The 20,594-nt window shown below is 52.3% G+C and overlaps 1 protein-coding gene and 1 long non-coding RNA gene across 5 annotated transcripts; both read left to right on the plus strand.

The window, feature by feature from the left end:
• Positions 1 to 631: 631 nt before the first annotated feature.
• On the plus strand, positions 632 to 20,282 carry LOC120403239. The gene is made up of 3 exons (XR_005597497.1): positions 632 to 642; positions 1,054 to 1,056; positions 19,822 to 20,282. It is a non-coding gene; the product is annotated as an uncharacterized LOC120403239 (long non-coding RNA).
• On the plus strand, positions 4,745 to 20,282 carry LOC120403144 (zinc finger protein 436-like). 4 transcript variants are annotated; one of them, XM_039533916.1, is made up of 7 exons: positions 4,745 to 4,934; positions 10,225 to 10,772; positions 12,120 to 12,249; positions 12,496 to 12,612; positions 12,979 to 13,946; positions 17,297 to 17,426; positions 18,166 to 20,282. In XM_039533916.1, the coding sequence occupies exons 2-7, from the start codon at positions 10,365 to 10,367 to the stop codon at positions 18,969 to 18,971; spliced, it is 2,559 nt and encodes an 852-aa protein (XP_039389850.1). In that variant the 5' UTR covers positions 4,745 to 4,934; positions 10,225 to 10,364; the 3' UTR covers positions 18,972 to 20,282. The 4 variants fall into 4 exon arrangements, with proteins under 4 accessions (XP_039389850.1, XP_039389852.1, XP_039389849.1 ...); XM_039533918.1 differs by lacking the exon at positions 4,745 to 4,934 and adding an exon at positions 7,508 to 7,689 and having other exon boundaries at positions 12,499 to 12,612; XM_039533915.1 differs by lacking the exon at positions 4,745 to 4,934 and adding an exon at positions 7,512 to 7,689.
• Positions 20,283 to 20,594: the final 312 nt, after the last annotated feature.

Raw genomic sequence — 20,594 nt, forward strand, 5'->3', positions numbered from 1 at the left:
ATTTGTCTGTAAGACCCTGAGCTGCATTGGGAAGCTGATGGTAAAATGCTTTGGCATCACCATCCAAGAGCATGCTAGGTACTGAACTGCTTTCTCATCCGTCCTGTCATTCATGACGACCAACAGCTCAGCGTCTGTCAAGGGCTCACAGATTCGTTTCATCTGCATGCCCAGTACATTTCTTCTCAGGCAAAAGTGTTTTTTCTGCCATCTTGAAGCTGCTGCTGCCGCCACCAGTTGTAACACTTGCTTACAGAAGCACAGAGACTTATTGGGACACAGCAAATACCAACTCCAGCACACACAGGCAAGACTGAACCTCCAATCCCCAGCCCATCAGATCACTGAACAACATAATAACATATAAGACAACAATGTAACACTAAGTTAAAGATCTAGCACCATCTACTGGTAGAGATGTTGTCTACATTAATTATCTATCTCCATACTCCCCCCTCTGGTTCGTACCAGCCCCCCACTTCAAATAAAATGAAGTGTATTTTTAACAATGAAGAATCTCCCTCGTGGGAGCCCAGCACACCTGGCATAAGTGCCAGAAAGGGATATGAGCCAGGATACAAGAGGCTGGATGGAATGGGATTCATGTGTAATTTAATTCTGTGGCATCCAGGGGGAAGCTGGGTCTAGAACCCTGGTCCTGTAACTCTGTGAAGATACGAGCTAAAGGGAGATGCTCCCCAAGCCTTGTAATAGAGCAGTAGTAGGTCTTTTATACTGTCCACGCACTGCAAGCACTAGGGGATAATAAAACAGACGTGTGTGCGTGTGCACACAGAGACACGGGTGGGTATTTGCCCAGGGCTCTTGGCTGTGACTTACTCTGGTGACTGTGAAATGCTCAGGGAGATTAGAGATGCTATAAAAACAGAACACTCGGTAATAATGGGGGATTTCAACGATCCCCATATTAACCGGATACATGTCACCTCAGGACAGGCTGCAGAGATAAAGTCTGTAGATGCCATAAATGACTTATTGGAGCAGCTAGATCTGGAATCCCCAAAGGGGTCATCTGATGAAATTAACAGGCAGCAGGTTTAAAGCAAACGAAAGGAAGTATTTCTTCACACAACTCACCATCAACCAGTGGAACTCATTGCCAGGGGAAGTTGTGAAGGCCAAAAGTATAACTGGGTTAAAAAAAACTAGATAAATTCACGGAGGACAGGTCCTCCAAGGCTGTTAGCCAAGAAGGTCGGGGATGCTACCCCATGCTCTGGGTGTCCTTAAGCCTCTGACTGCCAGATGCTGGGATGGCACAACAGGATGGCTCACTTCTGATTCCCTCTGAAGCACCTGGCAATGGCCACTTTTAGAAGACAGGATAAGGAGCTAGATGGACCATTGGTCTGATCTAGTCTGGTCATGCTTATGTTCTTCTGCTTCTGTTCCCTGGTCTCTCCTGCACCTTTGCCTCTTGAAGATCGGCGATGCCTTCTCCCAGCCTAGTGCCCAGCAGGAGCTCCAAGAGATCGCCTCTCATCCCACCAACGAGCACATCTTCCAGGTGAATGACTTTGACACCCTCCGGGGCATCCAGAATCAGCTGCAGGAGAAGATCTTTGCCATTGAAGGTACTGGACCAGGGAGAAGCACTTCACTTGCCCTGGGGCTGTGTAAACAGGTTCCTGGGGTAGCGATGGGCCAGGGAGCTGCTTGGATTCTGTATCACAAAGGGACCCAGGAACTATCCCTCTAAATAGTCCATTCTGTGCCCATCACCAGAGTATCTGAGCTCCAGGGTGAAGTGCTAGCAACTGCTAGCAAATCTGGCTGCTCCTGTAATGTACTGCTCAGGGGCAGGGGTGGCTCTAAGCACCAGCAAAGCAAGCAGCTGCTTGGGGCAGCCCATTTGCAGGGGCGGCAACTGGCAGGGATCCAGCCTGGGAGCTGTAGTTCCTTGGTTAGCTCCCTGCCTATAGAGCCAGCACTGGAGCAGGGAAAGAACTACATTTCCCAGCATTCTCTTGTCCACTATCAACAGGAAAGGGAGGGGGGAGGTAGCTGAGACCTCATGCTGCAGCTTGCTGTGAGTGGAGAGCTCGCTGCTAGAACCGGGTGGCACTGTGAAGGGGGAACAAGTGTGCCCATGGAGTAGAAGGCTTTGGCCCAGATATCCCCTTCAGAAGCCATCCCCAGACTGGATTACGGATACTGGTGTGACCTGGCCTGGCAGCTCCCAAAGAAGGAATTGTGGGGAATGAATGGACAGTGCCCCTCTCTATCTGAAGCCTAGCAAGGGAGGTACGTGGATCCCACTAGAATTTAAAATGAAAAGTAAGTGAGGGGAGGCTCTACTGGACCTGGGCAGCTTTAGATACAGTACCAGGCACGCAGGAGGATTTCCACTCCTGAGCCATGGAAGCAGAAATTGACTTTTCCTTTCCAGATGTATCTAATATTCAGAAAGGGAATCTAGCGCCTGCCTTCCAGATTTGAACACCGCAAAATTCAGGAGGGCTCAAGCTCAATTTGGGCAGCTGTTACTTCATTTCTCCCAAATCAAATATACTGATCCACTGTAACTTGCTGTAGAAAAAGTAGGATAACATTGAGCAAGAAATGCTTCCCAGTGGTTATTAGGACTGGAATTGCTATTTTCAACGGCCATTGCCTTTTAGTTTTATTTGTTTAAAAGGAAGACAGTGATATTGCATTGGCAAATTCCCCATAGAAACAAAGAGTGGAACAAAAGAATAATAAAGGCACCTCAACTTTTCCTCATTTATGTAGGACAGTCTTATAATATGCATCCAGATATCCTCCAATCACACAAGCTGAAAATTGTTCAATTTTACTGTAGTTCTGTAACCATATGGTAACCAGTCCTGTCTGTGTTCTGTGCACATCCAAAATTCCTGCTGAATGCCCCGCCCTGGAAGCAAGTTACCAGTGACCCAGGGCTGGGGTGGAAGGAGGGTGCGGGGGCGGGGGGAGAGCCCAGGGCTGGGGCAGCACAGGGTGTGAAATCCATCAGGGCCGCAGCATGGGACAAGCACCAGGGCCAGGCATCACTCACAGGGGACAGCAGGGAGCTGAATCCATCCTGAGACATCTCCAGCTGGAAGGAGCTGCCGCTCTGGGACTGGGTGCCTGTGGGGAGAGAAGGACAGACAGACACAGGAGAGATCATCCCTAGAGAGGCCTTGTGTCCCATCCCCACCCCCAAGAGCCAAACCAGTGCTCCTGAAAGGGAAAGGCCTCATGTCTCATACTCTGGCCCCCTGAGCCAGCCAGTCCCCTGCCCTAGGTCTGGACTGGAGCCCAAGACCCTAGAGGGGAAAGGTCCCATGTCCCATTCCCTGATGAGCCAGTCAGCCCCACTGAGTTAATTTGGCCTCCTGAGCAGGGCCGGCTCTAAGTTTTTGCCGCCCCAAGCAAAAAAAAATTTGGCTGCCCCACCCCAGGCCTGAGCTCGCCCCCCACCCCCTGTTGCTCCAGCCCTGGGCTCCCCTGCAACCCACACACACACCCCACACTGCCCCAGATCTTGGCTCGACCCCCCCCCCCCCACACACACGCCCTGGTGCCCCAGCACGGGGCTCTCCCCCCATCCCCCTGACTCCGGAGGGGGAGTGTGGGCTAGATGGTTACAGCAGGTGGGGCTGAGAGCTGGAACTTCTGGGGTCTATCTTTGGCTCTGGAGGGGGAGTGGGGTCTAGTGGGTTACAGGAGGGAGAAAGGGCTGGGAATCAGGACTCCTGGGTTCGGGTTCCAGCTCTGGGACAGGAGTGAGGTCTGTTGGTTTATGGCGGGGGTGGTGCTGAATCTCTCTGGGCCTCAGTTTCCCCACCTATAATAAGGAGAGAATAATAATATACTGTGAGCTGATTGGGGCAGAGCCTGTCTCTCACAATTTATCTGTGCAGTGCCCAGCACAATGACAACCCTGATCTCACCTCGGGCCTCAACGTGCTCTTGTAGTACTTCTAATAAAACCAGCCTCTCAAAGTCCTTTGCCTGACTTGTCTGAATTCTCAGGTCCTTGCAAAGTTTCTCTAAAGAGGGTGTTTGTGAGAGAGAAAGGAGCTGTGTTGTCAGCTCCGGGCCAACTTCCACCTCACGCCAAAAACCGAAATGATTTTTAATAGTACTGATTGAAAAGAAAAAATAGATGACCCTACACTGCGGATTGACCCTGAGGAGTTTGCTGCCCTACGACAGAATTAAGGCCGAGCGCTGCAGCCAGAACTGCAGAGGCTGATGTAGGGGAGAGAGAGAGAGAGAGAGAGAGAGGGAGAGCCAGCCTGGAGCACTGGGTCTGGTCTGAAGTCTGAACCAGAGTCCATAAACCAAAGTCAGGCCATCTCTTAAAGCACATGCTTACACGTTCACTGTTCAGTACGTGAACTTGGCAAAGTTGTTGCTAGTATACGAGGCACTAGATAGTTACATAAACATATTTCAGCTAGTACCAATACATTCCCATCTAGTACAAGATACGGCGGTTTGACAAAATAAGGGTATGCCTATACTACCCGCTGTATCCATGGGCAGCAATCAATCCAGCAGGGATCGATTTATCGCGTCTAGACTAGCTGTTGGTTTAAAATTGTTTAAAACATATACTGTATATAATGTCTTTTGTCTGGCGAAAAAAATTTCACTGGAACCTAACCTCCTCATTTATATTAATTCTTATGGGGAAATTGGATTCGCTTAACATTGTTTCACATAAAGTTGCATTTTTCAGGAACATAACTACAGCGTTAAGTGAGGCGTTACTGTAACAATAGCACTTACTCCAAGGACAGAAGCACTGGGCAGCCTGAACAGTGTTACGGAGGCAACGACATTCCAGCCTTCAGCACTTAACCACACGGGGCAGTACTAGCGAGATCTACCAAACCAGCTATCAGCATCGAGCTGGGACAGCGCGCGAGGAGAGCACACACATGCAAGCCGACTGAGAGGTTTGTATGGATCCTTTCATGTGCTCAGTCACAATGATGGTAAATTAAGGATTCAGTCTGTTTGGCTTATCAGAAAGAAGATTGAGAAGTCACTTGATTACTTTGTATAATGTTAGATAGGATAGGCTATCTATCTTTCTATCTATCACACCCAAGGAGATTACCTAGATTCTGGGGGCTCTGTCTGCTGGCAGCTCAGGGAGAGGCACACCGTCCCTGGTAGGGAGGGGGAGCCAAGGCAAACTCAGAGTCTGCCCAGCAACCACTAGGGAGCGAGAAGCCCTTCCCAGGTAGTTCAGGAAAGGGGAGAAGCCGTTTTGGAGAGGCTGGAGCCAGCCCGGGCAAGGGCAGGACTGGCTGTGTGGGGAGCTGGTGAGTCCCAGGCCTGCATGCAGGGTCCCCCCTGGGAACTGGCCTCTAGAGACCTGACAGCAAGATCCCTCAGCTGGGCTTTTCCTTCTCCACTGATGATTCCCAGTTTGTAGAGTTTTGCTGGGAAACTTCCCCAGCCAGGCTGAGTTCGCCCCCCAGCTCCCTCGGTGAGACCAGTCCCCACATGGTCAGCGCTGCTCTGGCTGCTCTGGCTGCTAGTCCAGGGCTGCTGCCTGCTGGGAGTGTGTCTGGGCACTGGGCCAGGAGACAAGAGTTTGGATGTTAGTACAGTTGTGTAATCTGCACCTTGAGCCCTGCACCCCTTTGTGGTGAGGGGAAATCCTGGGATCAAAGCAGCCTTATTCCTGCTTGAGGAGGATCCTGGCCAGCAGAGATCAGCCCCTCTGCAGTGATTGAGGAGTCCAGAGTCATCTTTGAACCTGAGGATCATTCGTGGAGTTTGCGAGGGCACCATCTTTTAGTTAGTCAGTCAGGGAATTTGTTTTGGGGACCCCCTACTCCCTGAACTGCATCCTCAAGCCAGGGAGTGAGGGTTTGGGGATTTTATAACCTGCTGCATATTAAACCTGTGGTGGGATTTACCACCTTCTCCCACTTGTGAGTCCTTTGAGCTGAACTGAACCCAGCCAGCCAAACTGCTAAACCACGGCAGAGAAGAATTTTGTGGTCATAGGTCATCAAGGGCCCCAACAAAGTACACGTACCAACGGGACACTAATCTTACATTTGCTACATCGAATCATGTGACTGCTGGGGAAAGTCACAGGTATTAGCAGTGCAGGCACCGGTGAACCCTGTTATGTTCTATTTGTCTTCTGTTTAATATAATTAGTGTGTTGAATACATTGCATTTGTTTGTGTTATTTTTTGGAAGTCTCCAACTATCTGGCAAGTAAGTGGGGGTTACCCTGTGGTTAGAATTCCCCTCCCAAGCTGCCCTGGTGACCCTGCCAGGAAGGAGGGAGTGGGGTGGACGCATCGCCAAATAAATTCATAGGAAAAATAAAGACGCTACACCCTGCTGAGTGGGTGTCAGGATCCAGAAGAACCCAGACCTGTCCCTCAAAACCTGTAAGCAGATTGGCATTAAAGAAGGTGACCAGGTGGAGAGGGGGCAATGCATATTTATCTATTGGGCTTTATATTCTTTATACTTATGTTAACAGTGTGTAACTGTGAATCAGATTCCCAGCATGCTTTTCACTGAGGCCAAGCCTGCAGGGAACTGTGTGTAATCCCAGTTCCTTGTGCATGCGGGACCTGCCCGATACTCAATGTATGTTGTGCTGAAGTTTGCCAGATGTGCTGGGTACAGGCCGTACAGCTTGGTAAGGCGAAGAGAGATGATGTTGTTGATGCTTGACCAATATGCAGGCTCACCTAGGGCTAGTGCAGGATGGGGCTGGGTTTGCTGACACCTGGAACCCTGTGTTCAAAACAAGATAGGCAACTCATTAAAAACTGGGTGCAGCCTTTCTTTGTTGTAAACAACTGAGGTATATACACAAGGAGGGTTAAGTTGATGATTTTGGAGAAGACTGAATGTTGCCAGAGAAGATAGATGAGTCTCTGCTTCCCAGATCAGAGTGATAAAGGGTTAACCCTTTCCTTTCTGCCTGTTACCCTTTCCTTTCTGGGTGGGGCTCTTTTGTCTCTGACTAATAAAGCTGATTGAGGCTGGGTTATTTGACATCTTCTCAATATTCTAAAGCAAACCCCAACAATTAGTACTTTCAAGGGGAGAAAACACCAGGTATGTTGCTGCTGCTGCTTTTTATTTTTATTTTTTTGATCGGCTCCTGGCAAGTGGGGGCAAGGGGGGAGAGAGTCGGGGTGCACAGAGGGCCCAACACAGTCCCAGACTGCAGGCCGGGGGCGGGGGGATCTAGTCATGTAGAGTACTGGGGTTCTTAGGGATTGGCTTGTTTTGAAATGGGATTAGCTTGAGTTTGGGCTTCTTGTGGCAATCGGGTGCTTATTTACCCAGGGTGAGAGTTGGCAACTGTGTTTCTCACATCATCCCCTGCTGCAGCTGGCTTTGGGCAGAGCTGGAGGCAGTATACTGGCTAGGGGCCCAGCATTGGTCTGATCCAGGGAGGTCTGGCTTGATAATGGAGCAGGGAGGAGGCTCTGGATTTCCCTGGTTCTTTCCCTGTTGGGAGCTCCCCTGCGGGCTGGAGAATTAGAGGGTTAAAACCAATGAGCTCTGAGCCTGGCCACTTCCCAGAGCGGTGCTGTAAGGGGCGGTTGTAAACAGTGCAGGGACCTTAGCTCCTTCCTGTCCAGCCCCCTGCACCTCGCCTGGATTCGGAGTCACTCCCTGTGCGCAGGGGCGAGTCTCCGTCTGCAGCGGGGCCGGGCGGTGAGTGGGGGCGCTGGGCGCGGGGGGGAGAAGCAGCCAGAGGCGGCTCCAGGGAGGGAGAGAAACGGCAGCAGAGGCAGGAAATCGCTGCCTGGAGGAAGAGGTGCCGGGGACGAGGGGATCGGAGCCAGCTGCAGGGAGCGTGTGTGTGTGTGTGTCACACACCCAGCAGGGTGCCCCCAACTCAGCCAGCTCCAGGGCAACGCACAGATATTAGACACACTGGGTTGGGTCACCAGAGGCCTAGTGGTTAGAACGGGGGTGGGGGGGCTGGGAGCCAGGACTCCTGGGTTCTCTCCCTGGCTCTGGCAGGGGAGTGGGGGCTGGGAGCCAGGACCCCTGGGAGCCAGGACCCCTGGGTTCTTCCCTCAACTCTGGGAAGGCACTGGGGGCTTGTAATTAGATCCCTGAAGATCTGTGTATCAGGATCTAGGACAGGGCTTCTCAACTGGGGGTCAGGACCCCTCAGGGGGTCGTGAGGTTATTACATGGGGGTTGCGAGCTGTCAGCCTCCAGCCCCAACTCCGCTTCGCCGCCATCATTTATAATGGTGTTAAATATAAAAAAAAGCGTTTTTAATGTATAAGGGGGGGTCGCACTCAGAGGCTTGCTGTGGGAAAGGGGTCACCAGTACAAACGTTTGAGAACCGCTGATCTAGGAACAGGACACAGGTGAGGAGTCTGTAGCCCAGAGGGCTGCCTTGCCTTTATTATATTCACTGCTTTGCATTATATTCAGCCACAGGCGCCTGCTTCCTCTTTTTCCTGGAGGTGCTTGACACCCCCTCCCCCAGCCCTGCCCCCACTCATGGGCAGCAGGTGCTGGCTGGTGGACGCTAACCCCCAGCTGCCCCCCCTCCGCTGCAGCTCCACCCCCTTCCCTTGTAGGAGTCCGGAACCCCCCCTCTGCAGGGCCACCAGCCCCCCGTACCTCAGCCCCCCCAAGCACAGAGTGGGCAGCCTGACCACCTCCAGCTCCCCAACTCAGCACCTGGGCCCCCGCAGCACTAGGCAGCCCCAACCCCCCAAGTCCTGGCCGCCCTAGCTCCAGCCCCAGCAGTGCTGAAGAGGAGCAGCAGCCTGGGCTGGGGCCAGGGGGAAGGGCAAGGAGGAGGTGGCTTCGGAGAGGAGCATGGCTGGGGCCATGTGGGGTTGTCTGAGGAGGCACAGCCTTCCCCAGCCTATTGGACACACCACCCAGGCCCCCACTCCACCCCTTCCCCAAGGCTCTGCCCCACCCCTCCTCTTCCTGCCCCCACTCCGCTCTCGCCCCACCTCTTCCTGTCCAGTTCCATCCCCTCCCCAAGTGCGCCCCCTCCGCTGCTCCTTCCCCCCTCCAGTGCCTCCTGCACACCATGGGACAGCTGATCACAGCGGGTGGGGAGCACCGGGAGGGAGAGGGAGGAGTTGATCAGCGGGAGGCACTGGGGGGAGAGGGGTAGCTGGCTGCTGGTGGGTGTTTTCTGTGGGGTCTCCAGCGCCTACGTATTCAGCAGTAATGCAAGGAACCTACAGGCCTGAATCCTGTAAGACGTTAGCTTCAGCCAGTTAGCATAAGGCTTGAGGCCTATGAACTCTGAACAGCTCAACTTTGCGCAGATAAACGGCCCAGTGGAAAACCCCAAGTATTTGGGGAGCTGAAAATAGAATGTTTAAGGGGAAGTTCTGACCACGGGTACATGATCCAACTTCAGAAGTGTCATGGCAACAAATTTACATACATAACAGGTACATGTGCTACATCCGCAGATACCTAACCACTAAAGGGCCATGGAAACAAATTGACAGATATGATGATAAGTTGAGATCACTGATATACTAACCCACAGAAGAAAGACAGTCCAAAATTGGAAAGGCGAGGATATACAAATAAGGAAAAAGGGAAATATCCCTACTGAATATGCATCAAACATAGTGTCGGCAGCGTATCATATTACAAAAGTTTCATCCAGCCTAGGAGCGGTAGGAGACAGAGATGATGTCCTTGGGTTGGACACTGGAGATGACGGGGAAGTTGATAGTAATGTTCTGCAAGGGATGGTGAGAGTATATGGCTGTGGAGCGGTACATTCTGTAGTATCTCTACCTACCTTACTGAGTGGGGTGTTTGTGACTGTACCAAATGTATTAATAGACCATATTTATCAATATAGAAGAGTTCCTATAATGTGAGTGTTGCAACTGTGCACATTGGGGTTCCCAACTATATAATAATTTAAATAATACAGGGCCTGATCTTGGGGGCAAGAACCTGTCAACCCTCAAAGTGATAATTGGGGATTCTTAAGTTTATATATATAATCTGTAGATCAGGCTACAAGTCCTAATAATGATACTTTTTTGGTTGATTTTCACTTCACATGGCCAGGAGGGGACCCAGGCGTGCAGAAGTACGTAGGTGATAGGAGGGAAAGAGTCACCAACTTTGGGGGCGCCTGGGCTGGGTCTGTGTCTCTCCCCACAACACTGGGGCTGGGGACAGGGGGCTGTTCCTGTGTGTCTCATTCCTTCTGTGGCTCTAATTTCTCTCCCTAGAGGTGATCATCCCCTGGGCTGATCTCATCCCCCCTTGGACGTGTCCCCCACCCCTGTACGGATGGTGCTGCAGGGGGTCCATTGCTGATGCCAGGCGATCCCCAGGCAGATACGGCCGTGCTCCGGCTCAGAGACGGGCCATGGCTGCCCAGGTGGCTCCCCCAGCCGCTCTCAGGCTCCCGTTCCAGCCCCCACCGGGATGTGGCCTGGTTCCCAAAGAGGAAGTGGAAGAGCCAGATGCCCACGGAGCCGTCGACATGGAGATGCATCGTCTGCGCTTCAGGGGGTTCCGCTACCAGGAGGCTGAGGGACCCCGGGAGGCATACGGCCACCTCTACCTCCTCTCCCGGGCGTGGCTGAGGCCGGAGCAGCGCTCCAAGGAGCAGATGCTGGAGCTGCTGGTGCTGGAGCAGTTCCTGAGCATCCTGCCCCAGGAGATCCAGAGCTGGGTAGGGGGGTGTCACCCCCAGACCGGGGAGCAGGCTGTGGCTCTGGCAGAGGGTTTCCAGTTAGCCAAGCAAGAGCCCGGAATATGGCAGCAGCAGGAGGTAAGGATGTGAAATCATTAGGGAGTGGGACACGGGGCCTTTCCCCTCTAGGGGGCGCCAGCTCCAATCCACCCATGAGGCGGAGGGGACTGGTTGGCTGAAGGGGGTCTGGGAATGGGACACGGGCCCTTTCACCTTGGGACGGGGAGGCACTGGCTCTGATCTGGCCCCGGGACAGGGGACTGGCTGGCTTTTCCTCCTAGATGGGGGGGACGGGGTGGCTCATGGGGGTGGGGAATGGCACAAGAGTCTCCGGGTCAGGAGTTCCCATCTGACGGTTTGAAGGCTGGCGGGGAAGGAGTGGATCTGGCTAGAGTTGCAGCTCCTGGTGACCAAACTGAAGCAGTGCTTAGGCCATAGGTGAAGGGAGAGACCGCGGCTTGCAAAACTCCTGTGCTAGTACTAGAGAGGCAATTTCCGTACAAGGAATGGAATCCTGCTGAGGAATGTGAAAGCAGCTTGCAAACAGATGGATTAACAAAATGGGAATTGCTTTACTACTCCACTATGATTGTATAAAGTGGCTGTGCAAAGCAAATAAGGCAGATGTATATCCATGAGCGTACTCTCCAAATTCTTTGTACTTGTACTACCATTTCCACTTTGCTGTGGAAAGCTCATGGGAGCTAAACGGTTGCAATCACTCTGCTGCTTACCTGTGCCTCTGTTCTCTGGATGGTTGGAAGCTTAGCAGGACCTATCAGAATGAGGATATCTGAGGCTTGCGAAACCCAGAAGCCTCCGGGTATCTGAGTCTGGCTGCTACAAGACACCTCTGTGTCTGGCAACTCGTAAATGGAGCTACGAGAAAATCAATGAGGTCTCCGTGTTAACCAATCTCATATCCATAATGCCAATCTATATCAATAGCATGTGTTATAGTCATGCTTTATGTGACTATGAATTGTATTCATATTAAGCTCTTCCCAGGGTGCTTTTCAGTTATGCTAAGATTGATTAACTGAGGGCACATATGAAGTGTTGCAATTTCAGTGTCAGGTACAGAGACAGGATAAGACGAATAGTTTTGTTGATGCTTAACAAATATCTGTTCAGTACCAAGGCACGTGTCTCTAAGGGTTGCTGACCTTTAGAGAACTATGTTCAAAACAAGATAAGAAACTGGTGAGGACTGGTACGTCAACCTTCGTTAATATCATGGGATGAGTAGAACTTTCCTTTTGTTGTAAACAACTCAGGAATAAATACGATTGGAGGTAAGCCAATAATTTCAGGACAATCTGTGCTGTGCTTTTTGGCCTCTGACTAATGAAGCCTGATTGAGCCTGGTTGTGGGATGGCTAAACTGAACCATAACATGCCGATCGGGGGCCCTTGTTATTCCAGGAGCTGGTGATGTGGAAGGAGGAGACTGTGTGTTCCTCTATGGCAGAGCAGGCAGAGCTGGATCCAGGACAGGGCGAGATCTGCAGGGAGGTTAAGGAGGAGAATAAGGAAGACACTCTCATTTTGCTGGGTGAGGAACCATTTCAGGAGCTGGGGGTGGGGGTTGGCAGGAGTGACTGAGTAATCAGGCTGCGTTGGGGGCATGTGGCTTGTGAAGCCCCCAGGCCCAGCAGCAAGAGACAGTCACCCTCCAAATGGTGATGCTGCGTCTTCCCAGCAGAGACCAGGCCTGGGGTTAAAATCGGGGCATGTTCTCCATACAAAGCCCTAGGGGGAGATTTCACCAGGTGCGTCTCACCCATTTCCTCCCCACCAGAAGGATTCACCATCCCCGACCCGGCCGCGATCCCCCAGATGGAGCCTGAGGAAGAGCCGAGGGTCCCGAATCTCCAGGGCTCTGAGGAAAGGTTGACCCCGAAAGGCGCCCGCCCAGGTGAGGAGTGAGCGACACCGGCTGGGAGTGAAGGGAACAGGTGGGATCCCAGCCGAGCCAGCGGGAGCCCCCCAGTTCTGCCTCCACTCGCTCTGTATCATTCCCAGCAGGTTCCTGTCCTCACGGCAAGTGTCACTCCTGGACCCCACCCCCGGCAGGAGCCCTCCCCTCCCCCAGCCTTTCTCTGAAGGCTCAGCTGGGATTCTGGGGCAGCCCCGGCCCTTCCTCTCCCCTCATGGAAGGGTTTGGGGGTTTCACTTCCTGCCCATCAGGTTTTCTGCTCAACGACAAACCCCTTTGCTGCCCCCTCTCGCCCGCACAGGGAACGAGCCCCGGCTGGATTCTCTCTCTCTCTCTCTCTCGTAGCAGGTGCCAGGACACATGAGGGGAATCCCCAGTGGGAAGGACCCGTGGGAGCTGAGCCACCTGGGACGTCCCGGAGCCCCGAGCAGGGAGATGCCTGTGGGACAGCATGGCTGCAGGGAGACCCCCCAGGGGAGAAGAGACCTGCTGGGTGTGATGACCCCCAGCCTCAGGGAACCCACATGGGACACAAACCCCGTAAATGCCCCGACTGCGGGAAGAGCTTCAGGTGGAACTCGGCGCTCCTCCACCACCAGCGATCCCACACGGGGGAAAAACCTCATCAGTGCAGGGAATGTGGGCAACGTTTTGGGCAGAAATCCACCCTGACGAGGCACCTGAGGATCCACACTGGAGAGAGACCCTACACATGTCCCCAGTGTGGGAAAAGCTTTAGCCAGAAGTACAGCCTGTCCCAGCATCAGATGACGCACCAGCAAGAGAGACCTCACAAATGCACCGCATGCGGGCAAAGCTTCGCTCTCAAATCGTACCTTGTTCGACACTTGGTGAAACGCCACATGGGACAGAAACCCTATAAATGCCTCCATTGTGGGAAGCAGTTTGCTTGGAGCTCAGACCTGAGGAAGCATCAGACGACCCACACGGGGGAGCGCCCCTATAGATGCCCCCAGTGCGGGGTAGGGTTCACCCAGAGGTTCAGCCTCCTAACACATCAGAGGACCCACCTGAACGAGAGACCCTACAAATGCCCCCACTGTGACAAGAGCTTCAACAGGCGATCAGGGCTTGTCAAGCATCAGAAGACCCACACGGGGGAAAAACCTCATGAGTGCACCGAATGCGGGCAAGGCTTCGGGCAGAAATCAAACCTGACTAGACACCTGAGGATCCACGCTGGGGAGAGACCCTACAAATGTACCAAATGTGGGAAAAGCTTCACTCAGAAATCGAACCTGGTTCAACACTTGATGAAACGCCATATGGGAGAGAAACGTGATGCAGCAAATGTAACTTCAGATTCAGTAGCTCTAGCATTGCGATAGGGACTCCACACACGGTGTGGTACTTCCTGGGCTTGGAGAGGGGCACTTCTTCCCCCATACGTATTAAAAAGTACAAGGTTTAAAGAGCCTGGGTGGGTAGTAGCGGCTTATCGATGGTGATAAGTGTGAGAATTGGGAGCACAGGCACCAGCTTCCCATTTTCCTTGGGGGTGCTCAACCCCCGCTCAGCCCCAGGCCCCACCCTTCCCTGCCCCACTCCTTCCCCACCTCTTCCTGCCGTTGTGCACCCTGTCCCCTCTCCTCTCCTCCCAATACCTCCTGCATGCTATGGAACAGCTGATGATGGGGGCCAGGGGGCGGTGGGAGGGAGGGGAAGGAGTTGATTGTCGGGCTGCCGGTGGGCGGGAGGCACTGGGGGGGAGGAAAGGGGGATCTTGACTGCCAGTGGTGCTAGACACCTGCTAACTTTTCCCATGGGTGCTCCAGCCCTTGAGCACCCACAGGATCAGCAGGGCCATCCAGAGGATTCAGGGGGCCTGTGGCAAAGCAATTTCGGGGGCCCCTTCCATAAAAAAAAGTTGCAATACTATAGAATACTATATTCTCTTGGGGGCCCCTGTGGGGCCTGGGGCAAACTGCCCCACTTGCCCCCCACACACACACTCTGGGCAGCCCTGAGGGTCAGAGCCTATGTTTGGGAGGAAGGAAGAGATCTTTCTCCGAGGGTGGGAGGGGGAGATAGTTAGGGGGAGTTTCAAGGTTAGATGATTGGATGTTGGAGAGAAGTGATCACAAGGGCACTAGTGGTAGAAAACTAGAGCAGAAACTGCAGTGGAGGTACGGACCATTTGGAAAGTGGGATGACGTAGGCGTGGGAATACGTGTGTGTTTCTGTGTGCGTGCGTGTGTATCTTTTAAACACACCTTAGGGCACGTCTACCCCGTGAGGTTTACTAGTATAATTATCCCTCTCTGGGAATACTGGTTATAACTTCCCCAGTGGACACGCTTATTCCAGAATAAGTGTGTCCACCCAGGAAGTTAGAGTTATAATTAGACTTGTATGCGGACGCCTGTAAAATACCCTGTGCTGACCAACCCTCACTGGGGGAAGTTTAAGGTGACAACCGAGTAGGAGTAAATCAGTCGTGCCACACCCAGACAGCAGTTTGCTACCATGCTCCTAACTGGCAAGTAGCATTATGGAATAAAAATGCAGCTCGTTGTCACAGAGCACATGGTGAACAATGGGTTACCAACCATCCCGTCTTAGCCTGCGGCTTCAGCGCTGAGCCGCTCCGTCTATCGCAGGGCTCCTGTAAGTGGTGGGCCCACGGCGGTTTTCCTGTGTGGCTGCTTCCTGTAACTGGTGATTCACAACCTACTTCCTCGCCTAGCTCTGCATCCCACAGTCCACTGTGAGTGTCTGAACTAAATAACGTCCTTGTGGGAGGGAGCTGCTGCTTGGCCAGCGTGGACAAACAGTCCAGGATATTTCACCGTTTACTCCTACAAACGCCGCTGGGCCGAGTGCTGGATGTGAACCCAGTTTTCTCGGCAGTGTAAATGGGGCGTCGGCCAGTCGGTTTCATAGGGATTGAGCAGGACGGTGTCCCAGAAGTGTGGGACTTTTAGGGGAGGGGATTGCAGGGGCACCACGAAGCAGCCATTCCTTTTCCTTTCCCAATAGGCTGATGGAACCAAACAATCACTACTTTACCTAATCAACCCTGCGTGCTGTTCATTAAGCATTAGTGTGCCCTGTGAAGGCAGCTGTACCTATTGCAGAACAGCGAGTTGGTGTATTTCTTTGGCTGTGCTGGGGACTGCTGTGACCCTGCCGCTCCCAACAAAAGACCCCTCCCCATCCCCTCCCCCCCCCCCCCATGGCTCCTCACTAGGGAACACATTGCTTTGAGTCTGGAAGGTGTGTGGGGGGGTGAATCCCTTGTTTCTGAAAAATGGATCCCCTTGGAGTCTCCTCAGCTGCCTGCTCACTGCCGTCCGCTGGGAAGAGACTGGGGGTATGTCTACACCCCACGTGCTACCGCAGCACAACTCCAGTGCTGCAGCTCTGCTGGTGTAGTGCAGACACTACAGTGATGGAAGGGGGTTTTCTGTCACTGTAGCAAATCCACCGCCTCGAGCGGCGGTAGCGAGGTTGGCAGAAGAATTCTGCCAAGATTTCAAGACATTTTTCACAGCCCCAAGCGATACAGCCAGGTCGACGTCAGTTTTGATGTAGACCAAGACTGCGATATGAGTTCTTTCCCTTTGCCCCTCGCCAAAATCAGCTCTCTTTTCTTTCACCATCTGCCATGATGTTCAATCCCCATAGGAACAAGCCACACTGGTGGCCGGTGGCCAATATTTAGGCCCTTCGTAGGAATATGAAAGAAATCCAGTAGTGGACAAAGGTGGCACAATTTGCCCCTCATCCAAGTGTCTTCCTAATCCTGTCAGCTAATTGTTGGGTTGTGCCCAGAAGCAGATTCCTCCTAGAAACATTTTTCACTTGGGCTAGTAGCGTACCTAGGGAGGTTCTCATTATCCATGTTGCTATCTGATCCTCCACTGAGCTCCAGGCCTCAGTGCTATCTAGTGGAAATGAGTTCCACAGGTTAATAATGCATTGTGTGTAAGTATGGGGGGGGGTGTATGAAAGTAGAACCTACATTTTGATGAATTTTCTCCCTCTGAAGTCACCCCTTTACCTTTCTGATAAACTAAACAGAGTGAACCATGTCCCTCCGTGTAAGGCATCGTTTCTAGCCCCTGAATCATTTTTGTGGCTCTTCTCTGCACCCTCTCCAGTTTGTCAACATCCTTGGACATTGTTTTCTAATATTGGTCTCCCCAAAGCCACGCAAAGAGGTCAAATCACCTCCCTCCTCCCCGCTCCTGTTTAAACAGCCATGGATGGCATTGGCCCTTTTTCCCCAGAGCATCTCACTGGGAGCTCATGTCCGGTGGCCTGTCGACAATGACACCAGAATCCCTGTCAGAATCAGTGATTTCCATATGAGAGTCCCGCGTGGGGTCAGTAAGGCCTGTATTCTTTGTTCCCAGGGGGATACCCTTTCATCTGGATGTATTGAAACACATTGTGTTTGCATGTGCCCAGTTTACCAAACGGAGCAGATCCTGCCCACGTTCCCACCAGCGTCACCAGCTCCCATCCGGCCCCAGGGCAGCAGGACTGGCTGGCTAATGGGGGTGGGGAATGGGACATGAGACCATTCTCTTCTAGGACCGCATGGCAGGAGCTCCCATCGGATGGTTTGTTGGCTGATGGGGAGCGAGTGGGTCTGGCGGGGATTGCAGGTGCTGAGCGGGGGTCTTTGTTGTTCCAGGAGCCGGTGACTTGGGAGGAGGAGGCTGCGTGTTCCTCCAGGGCAGAGCGGGCAGCGCTGGCCCCAGAGCAGGGCAAGATCTGCAGGGAGGTGAAGGAGGAGAATAAAGAAGAGCCTTTGATCTCACCGGGTGAGGAGCACTTTCCCCTCAGGGATTAGCAGCTGGGGTAGGGGGGAAGGGAGGTTCTGAAGCCCGTGTGATGCCTTTGGGGCATTGGCCTCTGGATCCCCCAGACCCAGCAGCACAGAGACCATCACCCCACAATGCAGATCCCACTTCCCCCCAGCAGAGAGCAGGGCTGGGGTTAAAATCAAGGAGCAGTTGTCCGTCACGAGCCCTGGGGGGAGATTTCACCGAGCGCCATCTCGCCTGTTTCTTTCCCCCGGGCAGGATTCCCCATCCCCGACCTGGCCATGGTCTCTCAAATGGAGCGAGGGGAAGAGCTGAGGGTCCCGGATCTCCAGGGCCCTGAGGAAAGGAGACCCTGCGAGGCGCCCGCACAGGTGAGGAATGAGCGACACCGGCTCAGAGACTGTCCGGGAGGAAAGGGAAAAGCTGCCAGGGTCTCCCCCCTATCTCCCTTCTGTTCTACCTTGTCTCTATCAGTACCGTCCCCAGCAGGTCCTTGTCATCACAGCAGGTGACACTCCCAGATTCCCACCCCTGGCAGGAGCCCTCCCCTCCTCCAACTTTTCTCAGAGGGCTCAGCTGGGCCATTGGGGCAGAACTGGCCCCTCCTCTCCCCTCAGGGAAGGGTTTGGGGGATTTGTTTCCTGCCCATCAAGTTTTCTCCTCAGCAACAAACCCCTGTGCCCCTCTCCCCGGCACAGGGAACGACCCCGGCTGGATTCTCTCTCTGTCCCAGCAGGTGCCAGGACAGAGGAGGAGAATCCACAGCAGGAAGAGCCTGCAGGAGCAGAGCCGAATGAGATGTCCTGGAGCCCTGAGTGGGAAGACCCCAGCGGAGCAGGATGGCAGCAGGGAGACCCCGTGGGTGAGGAGAGACCTGTTGGGTGTGATGATCATAATCCTCAGAGAGCCCACGTGGGACAGAAACCCCATAAATGCCCCGACTGTGGGAAGAGTTTCAGGGGGAACTCGGCGCTCCGCCATCACCAGCGATCCCACGCGGGGAAAACACCTCATCAGTGCAGGGAATGTGGGCAAAGCTTTGTGCAGAAATCAAACTTGACTAGACACCTGAAGGTCCACACAGGGGAGAGACCCTACACATGTCCCCAGTGTGGGAAAAGCTTTAGTGAGAAATGCAACCTTTCCCAGCATCAGTTAATGCACCGGCAAGAGAGACCTCACAGATGTACCGAATGCGGGCAAAGTTTTGTGCAAAAATCGACCCTGACCAGACACCTGAAGGTCCACACTGGGGAGAAACCCTACACATGTCCCCAGTGTGGGAAAAGCTTTCGTCAGAAGTACAGCCTGTCCCAGCATCAGCTAAGGCACCAGGAAGAGAGACCTCACAAATGTACCACATGTGGGCAAAGCTTCGCTCTCAAATCGTACCTTGTTCACCACCTGATGAAATGCCCCATGGGAGAGAAATCCTATAAATGCCCCGATTGTGGGAAACTGTTTTCTCGGAGCTCATATCTTAGGAAGCACCAAATGACCCACATGGGGGAACTTCCCACAGATATCTCCAGTGCAGGGTAGGGTTCACCCAGAGATTCAACCTTCTGGTGCATCAGAGGACCCACACAAGTGAAAGACCCTACGGCTGCTTGGACTATGGGAACAGCTTCAGTTGGAGATTGGGGCTTGTCCAGCACCAGAAGACTCACACGGGGGAAAAGCCTCATGAGTGCACTGAATGTGGGCAAGGCTTCAGGCAGAAATCAAACCTGACTAAGCACGTGAAGATCCACACCAGGGAGAAGCCCTATAAATGTCCCCAGTGTAGGAAAAGCTTTTGTTAGAAGATTGCCCTTTCCCAGCATCTGGTTATACACACCGGCAACGGAGCCCTCACAAATGCAGCAAGTGTTGGAAAGCTTCACTGTCAAATCAAACTTTGCTGAACACCCGATGCCATAAATGTAAGTTCAGATTAAATGCGTTCAGATGAAATGCGATCTAGCATCGCAATAGGGACTCCACACAAGCTAGAAACCATTGGCATGGTACTTTGTTTTCTTGGAGTGGGGCACTTCTCCACTCATATATATTAAAAATTACAAGGTTCAAAGTTCATGGATGGGTAGTAGCGGCTTATTTATGGTGACAGGTGTGAGATTTGGGAGGGGGAAGGAGCTGGTGAAGGAAGGAAGAGATGTTTCACTGGAGCGAGATGGTTAGTGGAAATTTCAAGGTAATATTATTAGGTGTTGGGGGGAAAGTGATTGCCAGGGACTGGCAGGAACCAAAAACAGAGAGAGCCTGGTTGTGTCTAGGGACTTATGGTGGTATAATTAACCAGGTATATTTGTGATGGTAAAATTCCCCATGTAGACGAGCCCAAATAAGATCCACCTGGACAATAAGAAAATGGTTCATATCATGTGAGACTGAAGGTCTTATAGCGCAAACTGTTACCCCGAGAACCAAAGCACATGTTTTCATCCCAAATGCGAAACTATACATCTGCTGTGCTTATCAATCAAATATACCATGGATGACCTGTTTTGTCCTATCAATATGTCTTCAACCCCAAATTTAGAAGCTGCGCACTTGTCTGCTCTGTGAATCTGATAAACTCTCTCTCTCTATGTAGATAACATCTTCTGGGCTATTGTGAGAACTAAATAGTATGAAATGCGTCTATACAATCAAAGAACGTATGGAATTTATCCACCAAATTTAGAAGACTATAATGGATTTTGTTTGTTTTCTTGGTATATGGTGGTTGCACTCCAGAAGCAATAGGCATTGGATAGCACAAAACGGAAGATTGAAAGATATAACCACCTCACCAGCGTACAGCCTTGAATTATTAAAAGAAATTGCTTAAAAGGGGTGAAATTCCAATAAACAACATCACAAGATGGGCGAGGTGATAAGTTATTTTTACTGGCCATTTGCCAAGGGAGTGCTCAGATTTCAGCTTAGTTTCTCTGCTGTTTCCAGGGGTATCCAGTAGATGGCGGTAGTGTATAACAAAAGTTTTCAATCCTTTTCCTATCAGAGTCTTTTTGTTTGATTCACTTCAAGGATTGTATTTCATATTCACCTGCCTCATTTATTGCATGCAGTGTAGTTGTAGTTGTGTTGGTCCCAGGATGCTAGAGAAATAAGGCTACTCTCATTCCCGTGCTGCTGCTGGTGGCAGCGCTGCCTTCA

The sequence above is a fragment of the Mauremys reevesii genome, linkage group 4 (genome assembly GCF_016161935.1).
Source record: "Mauremys reevesii isolate NIE-2019 linkage group 4, ASM1616193v1, whole genome shotgun sequence".
Lineage (NCBI taxonomy): Eukaryota > Metazoa > Chordata > Testudines > Geoemydidae > Mauremys > Mauremys reevesii.